Genomic DNA, 10,000 nt, shown 5'->3' with positions numbered 1-10,000 from the left:
TTTATTACTATTCAAGGTGATCGTTGCTTTATATATCACCTGTAAAACACACACACACACACACACACACACACACACACACACACACACACCATAGTCCCTCAAACAATAATGCATATCATGTTACCTTTTATCCTAACGAGTTAAATGTTACATAGACAAGAGTTATTTACTTATTTGTTTATTTTTTTTTACCTGCAGATAAACTGATCCACGTACAAGACAGACATACAGACAGACAGACAAATAAACAGATAGGCAGACACCCCATCAACAACTGACATAATAATAATTGAAACACTTGAACGTTAAAAAAAAGGTAAAAATAAGAAAGGTAAAATGATGAGAGGAAAAAAGTGCCCTGTCATTTATTTTTTGTCATTTTTCCACTCTTATTTATTTATTTATTTATTTATTTATTTATTCATTTACTTTTGATAAGCGTCTTTACTTCTCGTGTCCATGTTCGTGACTCAGTGACGGTGACTCAGGATCGTGACTCACCTTCCTCATTACCTGCCATTAACTCAGGTGTTTTAGCGCCAGGCAGGGAAAAGTGATGTTGAGAGAGAGAGAGAGAGAGAGAGAGAGAGAGAGAGAGAGAGAGAGAGAGAGAGAGAGAGAGAGAGAGAGAGAGAGTAGGGGGGCGGGATGGGAGGAATTGTTTGTTTGATTGATTGGTTAATTAACTGACTAATTAAATGACTGACTGACTGACTGACTGACTGACTGACTGACTGACTGATTACACACTTATTTCCTTACTTGACTAAATGTTTTTTTGAATGAATGACTAATTAACTAATAAACTGATTGACTGACTGATTCAAAGTACTTCAGAGAGAGAGAGAGAGAGAGAGAGAGAGAGAGAGAGAGAGAGAGAGAGAGAGAGAGAGAGAGAGAGAGAGAGAGTTGGTCAATCTCCTAACATCCAGGTGTCTCCAGGTGAGGTGGTGACGGCGGAGGGGGCGAGAGAGACGCTCTTCAATTACTCGGTGACGGGGGAGGGGGCGGCGCACCCTGAGGGATCATGGGGCACCGACACCTTCGAGATTCCCCCTTGGCTGCCCTGGGGAGCTTCAAGGTAAGGGGAAGGCAGATAGGTAGACAGGTAGATAGATGATAGGTAGATAGATTGATAGTTAGATAGATAGATAGATAAATAGATAGATAGGTAGATGGACACATATATAGATAGACAGACAGGCAGAAAATAATTAGATAGATAGATAGATAGATAGATAGATAGATAGACAGATGCATAGATAGATAGATATATAGATAGATAGGTAGATTGATACTTGTATAGATAGGCAGGCAGAAAATAATTAGATAGGTAGATACATAGATAGATAGATGGACGAATGCATAGATAGATTGAAAGATAGATAGATAGATAGATAAATAGATAGATAAATAGATAGGTAGATAGATAGATAGATAGATAGATAGATAGATAATATATTGATGATACTAGGAACATTTTTTTAATCGTTCAACACACACACACACACACACACACACACACACACACACACACACACACACAGAGCTGGTCCCCCAAGCGTCGACCCAAAACAAACAACAGATAAGTGAACAAACAGCAATAAGTCATAGAAAACGTAAATAATGACGATAGGTAATATTAATCCACTTATCTGTCCCTAATTACTCTACCTGCCTTGATTGCATTAGATAAGGTGATGGAGGGGGATGACAGGTGGAGAGAAAGTAGGTATGCATTGTACAGGGAGTGGTTTCTTGCAGTTTCCTTTGTTTTATGTCCTTAAGTTCTTTCGTCTTTATTTACACCTTCTTTCTTTCTTCTTTTCGCTATATACCTTTGTTTTATTTTCTTATACATCTTTTCTTTCCTCCGTATACCTTTCTTCTTCCTTTCCTCTTACTTCTTTGCGCTATATACCTTTCTTTTATTTAGTATACACATTTTCTTTCTCCTCTATATCTTCTTTCTTCTGTCCATACACCTTTCTCGTCTCTTCTTTGTTCCATACGTCTTTCTTTTATCTAGTATGCTCCTTTTTCTTTCTTTTCTATAAATGTATTTTCTTTCTTCTGTAAACTTTTTTCTTGTTCCATTGTTCTTCCTTTGTTTTATACACACCTTGCCTTTTTTCTTTTTTTTATTTAGTGTACGCTATTTCTTTCCTCTGTCTTCTGTGTGCCGTCTCCTCCTCGCTAGGCGCTATGGTGTCATTGCAGATTCTGTTGGGCGGTTCAACACAGCGAGGCGGGGATGTGGGCGGCGGCAGACATCACGGTGGAGGGAATGACAGGACCGCCCATCACCACCACCCCCGTAAGTCTCTCTCTCTCTCTCTCTCTCTCTCTCTCTCTCTCTCTCTCTCTCTCTATCTCTCTCTCTGATATCGATACGTGTTCAGGTAATTGTTATGTATTTTTTTCGGTATTTTTAAAGAACATTTTTTATTTACTGTGAATAGAATCGAGTTACCATCGCCATTACCACCGCCGCCACCACCACCACCACCACCACCACTACTGCCTCTGTTATCACTAACATCATTACAATACCACAGTCAACATCATTATAACTATTGTCACTGTTTTCACCACCACTACCACCACCACTACTACTACTACTACTTCTACTACTACTACTAAGTGCACCGCAAACAGCACTACCACCTTTAAACCACCATCACCATCACCACCACTACCACCACCACTACCCATCACCACCATCACCACAACAACAACAACAACAACAACAACAACAACAACAACCAACAACAACAACAACAACAACAGCAACAACAACAACAACAATGAAAACAACAACAACAACACCACTACCACTACCACCAACAACAGCAACAAAAAACAACAACAACAACAACAACAAGATCAAAATGAATTACTTGAAAAAAAAAAATAACTGCAACAACAAAAATATTCAGATAAATACATCAACAACACCACCACCACCACCACCGCCACCACCACCAAACAAACAGATAAGAAAAGGGAGAGAAAGAGGAAAGAAAGGAAAATAAAAAAAAAGGGAAGAAATCGCATTTATATTTCTTCCAAACAATTCTTTTTTTGGATTCTGTAGCAAATACCATCTAATGAAGTAACATCTCCTCCTCCTCCTCCTCCTCCTCCTCCTCTTCCTTTTCCTCCTCAGGCTCCCCCCCATCCCCCCACAAGCGAACCTCACAACAGAATCTAACCTGAATGAAACGGATGCAACACCAACGCAGGTAAGAGAGAGAGAGAGAGAGAGAGAGAGAGAGAGAGAGAGAGAGAGAGAGAGAGAGAGAGAGAGAGAGAGAGAGAGAGAGAGATGATCATTGTTACCGTTATGATCACTCACCTTCACCATCATCATCACAACTCCTGCCTCCCGACCCCTTCTCTTCACCTTCAGCCTCACCCTTCCTCCATCACTAACACCTCCTTTCCTCACTGCTACAGGTTAATGGCACTACAGCTGCGCCCCCTAACGTTACCACCATCACCACCACCACCACCACGGAGGAAGAAAGTAAGTTTGACTGACTGACTGACTGACTGAAGCTGACTATCTGTTTATTTCCACTCTTTTCCATTTTCTTTCGCTGTTTTAGGCTAGGTTAGGAAAAATAACATATAAAGAAAACTGGGATGTAAAATAAATGATAAAGGTGCGAGAGATGTTTTTCCCTTTTCTCTCTCTCTCTCTCTCTCTCTCTCTCTCTCTCTCTCTGAAGAAGAAGAAGCGGCAGAAGGCGTCAAAAGCGACGACGACGATGAAGACGATGACGAAGAGGATGATGATGATGATGATGATGATGATGATGATGATGGTGATGATGATAATAATGATGATGATGATGATGATGATGATGATGATGATGATGATGATGATGATGATGATGATGACGATGATAGCAAAGAAGAAGACGACGACGATGAAGAAGAAGAAGAAGAAAAAGAAGAAGAAGAAGAAGAAGAAGAAGAAGAAGAAGGAGAAAAAGAAGAAGAAGAAGAAGATGATGATAATGATAACGATGATGATGACAAAGAAGAAGACGACGACGACGACGACGATGAAGAAGAAGAAGAAGAAGAAGAGGAAGAAGAAGAAGAAGAAGAAGAAGAAGAAGAAGAAGAAGAAGAAGAAGAAGAAAAAGAAGAAGAAGAAGTAGGAGAAGGAGTTGGATTAGGAGTTGTAGTAGGAGGAGGAAGAAGAAAAGAAGAACAAGCAACAACAGCAGCATTAACAACAACAGGAGGAGGAGGAGGAGAAAAAGAAGAAGAAGAAGAAGAAGAAGAAGAAGAAGAAGAAGAAGAAGAAGAAGAAGAAGAAGAAGAAGAAGAAGAAGTCGGGGGAGAAGAGAGGGAAGAAAAAGAAGACGAAGGAGGAGGAGAAGGAGGAGAAGGAGGAGGAGGAGGAGGACAAGTCACAGTGGCAGTAGATCTAATAGCATTAGCATCACAAGAAGAAGGAGGAGGAGGAGGAGGAGGAGGAGGAGGAGGAGGAAGGAAAGGAGGAGGAAATATGAAAGGAGGAGGAGGAGAACCATCAAAACCAGGAGAACCAAAAGAACCAGCCGAGAACTCACCCAGAAGAAGAGCAGGAGTCGAACCCAGGACCAGGATGAGTAAGCAAGAGTCATGTCCTTGAAGCCACGTGTAGATTGAAGATAAACGTGGCGTGTAACTCGAAACGTGGTGCATGACGTTGGCAGACGCGAGGCCGTGATAGCTGGCTTGTTGGGAACTGAGGGAAACGAAATCACTATTGAATTCAACCTCTATTCTTACTCTTGCTCATCTTCTCTCTCACTCTCTCTCTCTCTCTCCCTCTCTCTCTTTGTCTTTCAACCTCCTCCACCTCCTCTTCCTCTTCCTTCCTTCATTTTTACCTGAGAAAGTTGAATGTCTCTTACTTAGCCTCGTTGTGCCGTCGCTCTCTCTCTCTCTCTCTCTCTCTCCCCTCTATTTCCTCCTTCCCTCTCGTGTTTCCTTCTCGTTTCTTATCATCGTCTTTCCTTTCCTCCCGTGGTCTTTGCCTGCTTGTTTAGTTTTCCCTCGCTTCCTGTTTCTTATTTTTCCTCTTTCTCTCCTGTTATTTGTCTTCCTGGTTTCGCTTCCCTTCTTTCTTTTTGCTTTGTTCTCCCTTCTCTTTCGTCCTTTCGTCTATCCTTCCGTGTTCTTTCTCTCCTTTCTTTGTTTTAGTTTTCTTCCTTACTTCTTTCATTTCTGCTCTTCACTTATTTTTCTCTCGTTCTTTCCTTCCTTCCTTTCCTGCCTCCTTTCTTTCTTCCTACCCGTGAGTTTTTCTTTTTTTCGCTTCTTCCTTTCTTATTTTCCTTCCTTTCCTATTCTCTTTCCATATTTCTTCTTTACCTTCCCTTTCCGTTTTTCTTTCAGTTTCCTTTTCTCCTTTCGCTCATTCCTCCTCTCCTTCTTTATTTCCTCCCTCCTTTATTACCCTCCTCCTTTCTTGTTCTCCTTTCCCCACTCCTTTCTTGTCCTCTTTTTCTCCTACTTTCCTACCCTCTTTCCTTTTCTACCCTTCTCCTTTGTTACCTTTCTCCTTTTCCCATTCCTCTTTTCCCTCTCCTCCTGCTTACCTGCCCTCCTTTCCTACCTTCCTTTCCTTTCCTTTCCTTCGCCTTTCCTGCCCTCCTCCTTTCCTGTCCTTTTTTTCTCGTCCTCCTCCAGACTGCTGCCATAAAACATCCCCTCTTGAGCTAACGTTTAGAAAGGCTGAAAGTCTCTATTACTGCTTAAGAGCATTATGGAAAGCGTATCAGAATGCCACGAAAAAAAAGGAAAAAAAAAGAAGGGGAAAAAGAAGGGGAAAAAGAAGGGAAAAAAGAAGGCTAGGAAACTCAACCTTGTGCCGAGGAAATACTAGTATCAGGTGTACGTTAGCCTCGTCCTCTTTCCTTCAACCTACTTGTTTGTTAGCTTGTTTCCTTCCCTTGTGCGTAGATTGATGTTTAGTCTTTGCAACGGTGCTTCGTCTCTGCTTCACTCGTTTTTGGCTTGCTTATTTGTTTGGTTATTTATTTGTTTATCCGTCTATCTATCTATCTATTTACTTTTTCCTCTGGTCAAAGGGCAAGACAAGTGATAAAAAAAGACTCACTGAAACTAACAGTCTCTAAAGAAAACAAGTCAAAAGAAAGTCTAAAATTACATTGTGAAGTGTCTTGAAACTTTATACTGTAGTGTTTGTCAATCTGTGATTTCTCATCCATTTCCTATCATACTTTTTCGTCTTTCTTTCCTTCCTTTCTTCATCTCTTCCTTTCCCTGTTTGCTTTTCCATATTTCTTCTTTCTCTCTCTCTTTCCATTCTTCTCTCAGTTTCTCCTCCTTTCATCCTTTCCTACTTCTTTCCCTTCCTGACTTTCTTTCTTGCTTTCCTCCATTCTATATAAAATTCTTGTTTTCTTTTTTCCTCTTGCTTACTTTAACTTCCCTTCATTACAAAATACGTGTTGATTTACTTTTCTCCTCCTATTTAGTTTAATCTCCCTTCATAAAAAAAAAAAAAAAAACTGCCCTGTTGCTTTCCTTTCTCTCTTCCTTTTACTTAGTTTAACCTCTCTTCATTACAAAATACCTATTTATATACTTTCTCTCTTTCTCCTACTCAATCTAATCTCGCTTCACCAAAAATTATTGTTGGTTAACTTTCTCTTTCTCCTTCCTTACAAAATGCGTATTACTTTACTTTTTTTTTTATATTTTATTTATTTTTTTTACTTACTCTGCCTCTTAGTTTAACCTCACTTATCACAAAATACTCGTTGGTTTACGCTCTCCTCCTCCTGCAGATCTGAGTAGCCTGGAAAGCGTGGCGCAGGCAATATGGGACGCCTTCTACGTGTTCCTGGCACTGTTCTGCGCATGCCTTGTGGCCCTCGTCGCGCTCATCGTTCACGGCAGATGCAAGTACGTGGGTTCCTATCCCCTCTGCATAGGGAGTCAGCGTGAATTGGCCCGGTTTGTATAATACTTGCTCCTTCTCATACGTAGCACTGGTAGGGAGGTTATCTCTCTCTGTGTGTGAAGTAGTGATGGTTAGTGTAGGTTTTCTTCTCTGTCTGTCTGTCTGTCTGTCTCTGTCTCTTTTTTTTTTCTCTCACTGTCTCCGCCTCTACGTGTGTGCTTCTGTCTCATTCTGTATCTGGCTATCTGTTTGTGTTTTTCTTTCTTTCTCTTTGTTTCTCTCTGGTTCGATCTGTCTCTTTTTGTTTCTGTATGTTTCTCTGTTTTTTCTCTGTTCTTGTTTCTCTCTCTCTCTCTCTCTCTCTCTCCTCTCTCTCTCTCTCTCTCTCTCTCTCTCTCTCTCTCTCTCACTAATATAACAGAAAGTGTAATGATAACAGCTTAGGATTTCTCTATCCCTGTCTATAATGCCTGATAAAATACTTGCTAATCTTTCTGATATCCATACTCCGTGGTTGAAATGCCCCTTGATGAGCTGGTGTTTATCAAGGGATCGGAGGTTTAAGGAGGAGAGGGTGAATTAAAAGACTATTACCATTAAGACGTCAAGGGGAGCGTGAGGGAGGGAAGGAGTTAAACGGCTCGGTGCGCCACTCAGCTCACGGTCGATTTTCATAATTTCTTTGGTAATTACATGCTAATGAGTTCTAACGCGCTCTGTTGGGTCCCAGTGCTTCACCGACAGTTGCCTCAGTCATTCTTTTGTTCCGCTTGTGTTGTATGTATACTGAGGGTTGTGTTCTTAGCCGTCTTTTATTCGCTTTGCTCTCATCGCGATAGTTTTCCAAGGCTTCAGAGATGATTAATCGGGTTTCCAAGGGCGATGGCTTCACTGACAGCTGCCTCGATTGCTCTCTTGTTATTTTTTTGTGTTGTACTAAGGTTCGTGTTCTTAATCATTTCACTCTTATGGTCTTCCTTTGTTCATATTACAAGCTCTGCAAAAATCGGTTTCCATAGTTACAAAAAAAAAAGTAAAGAGGTTAATTTTGTCTTTTCTAGGCCACAAAACTATTTTAAAGTTGATACAGGAAAATATTTGTCGAGCAGTGAAAGAGTTATAACGCTTTGTCCTCTTATCACGACAAATTTCAAATGCCAGAGAGATAAGTCTGGTTCTCGTGGGTGTCTTTTCCAATCAAGGGTGAGGGCGTCACTGCCAGCTGCCTCGGTCGGTCGCTTATTCCTCATGTGTTGCATTGAGGCACGGATTCTTAACCACTTGTTTTCTTTGCTCTCTCATCATGACGTTTATCCAAGGCCATAGAGATGATTGCCCGCGTTCTAAAGTGTTTTCTCTTGCTTTAATTTCTTGTTATAAATCTTGTAAAATCTCCGTAAAACCCGTGTCACTTTAACTAGAGCGTTTTGAAAGGGTTGGAGGTGCGGCACAGATCCTTCAAACAAGTCATTAAAGCGAAACTATCGAACATTAGCGAAAAATAGCGATCGTTAGCGAAAATTAGGGTCGTATTTCGCTATTTTTCTCCGTGGTCGCTAAAACTGTTACCTGTTGCATCAGCTGCCGGTGCTTACAATGATATGTTAGATGCAATGACCTAAGATGGACTTTGAGATATTTTTTTTTTTTTCCTGAAATCTAACGAAAACTCGTGAAAATAAAAGACTTGAGAAACAAACAGCTTTTTAACACTTTTATTCTTCACTTTTCTTCCGTAAACAAACGAAAACGAGGAAGTCATAATAAAAAAAAAAAAAACAGTGAAAAGAACCGCGAGTAAATATAAGCATACCATTAAACCTCCAATGGTCTTTTAAAACCCAAACGAAAGCAAGAAACCCGCTAAAAACAACGCCAAATCCACATACACTCCGTCATCAATTATTCTCTCCTTCAAAACAAACAAAAAACAAGAAACCCTTATGCAAAAACGTGCCAGAAAAAAAAAAAAGAAAAGAAAACATGCACATAATCACTGCTATTTAATTAAACCTTTATTACCCTTTTTAAACTCCAAGCGAAAATAAGAAACCCGCCAAAGTCAGCCCACAAACCCCACAGACAAGACTCCCACCTAGCCTGGCCGCGTCTCAGAAGCCGGTTGGTTGCTGTTTGGGTAGTAACGTTCTTTATGTGTTGCTGTGTTTTTTTCCTTCTGACGGCCCTCCTGACGTTCATTCCTGGTCTGTGGGGGGTGTGAGAAGGGCTGCTGGTGCTGTGAGGTCGTTGCTGAGGTAAGCTGGGTGGTGAGAGAAGCGTGGTGAGGTGGTAAATTGGTGAAATTTATAGTGGTGGTGGTGATGGCGGCGACAGCTACCCGCCTACGTCACACTTGATCTGGCTGGTTCTCGGTCCTCGTTTTCTATAAATATGAAGGGTGAAGCTGTATGTCCTAGCGAGCGGGGAAGCTTAGTTCATTAATATCCCGTTGTACACTGGCTGATCTTCGAGGAATTAAATGGTAATATCGCCAGCCAGGAAGCATCGTCGTCATCAGCTATCATTTCATCGCAGGTACAGGAGATCCTCGTGCTTCTTACGAGGCTTAAGGCAATAATAATAAAAAAAATAAAAAAAAATCAAAGTTGAAGGAGTCCTGGATTATTACATGATGTTAATAATGCCGTGAAGTGAGTGGCGACCCGAAATGTTAGGCGAAAGGGTTATTCTTCTATTGTTTTTCGAGTATTACCGATAAACTTTCATTGTTTTCCACTATTGTCGATAATTTTTCGTTCACGAATCATCAGCACAACATCTACGTATCTAAAAAAACAAACTGAAAACGAGCCAAGTCACCTCTCCAGACCTTAAAACCTCCGTCCCTCAAAGCACCAGTCCTCTCTTTCCCTCCCATTCCTCCCCCACTCCATCTTCCCTCCGTCTCCGCCTCTAGGGATGACGAGCCGCCCCCCGCCGTGGCCACCTACAACCCCCGCACGGCCTCCTACAGGATGGACAAGGTTTACGACAACCCGTCTTACGATAACAACGCCGTGTGACCTCCCGCCGCGCCGAGCCACCCTAGACCTGCATGACATT

General features: G+C 41.3%; 1 protein-coding gene across 3 annotated transcripts in view; it reads left to right on the top strand.

Annotated features, from left to right (window-relative positions):
- The window catches only part of LOC135110402 (uncharacterized), a 17,029-nt gene that overhangs the window by 5,332 nt on the left and 1,697 nt on the right, over positions 1 to 10,000 (top strand). For 2 of the 3 annotated variants that reach the window (XM_064022681.1, XM_064022683.1), the window contains exons 4-8: positions 946 to 1,084; positions 2,224 to 2,320; positions 3,463 to 3,532; positions 6,822 to 6,990; positions 9,855 to 10,000. The exon at positions 9,855 to 10,000 is cut by the window's right edge and continues 1,697 nt beyond it. In XM_064022681.1, the coding sequence (XP_063878751.1) occupies positions 946 to 1,084; positions 2,224 to 2,320; positions 3,463 to 3,532; positions 6,822 to 6,990; positions 9,855 to 9,960 (581 nt within the window). In that variant the 3' untranslated portion in view covers positions 9,961 to 10,000. The remainder of the gene's footprint in view (positions 1 to 945; positions 1,085 to 2,223; positions 2,321 to 3,462; positions 3,533 to 6,821; positions 6,991 to 9,854) is intronic. The other variant, XM_064022684.1, reaches the window with a different exon arrangement.

Source organism: Scylla paramamosain, chromosome 20 (assembly GCF_035594125.1).
Source record: "Scylla paramamosain isolate STU-SP2022 chromosome 20, ASM3559412v1, whole genome shotgun sequence".
In the NCBI taxonomy this organism is placed as follows: Eukaryota; Metazoa; Arthropoda; class Malacostraca; order Decapoda; family Portunidae; genus Scylla; species Scylla paramamosain.
This window is presented reverse-complemented; position numbering and strand designations above follow the sequence as displayed.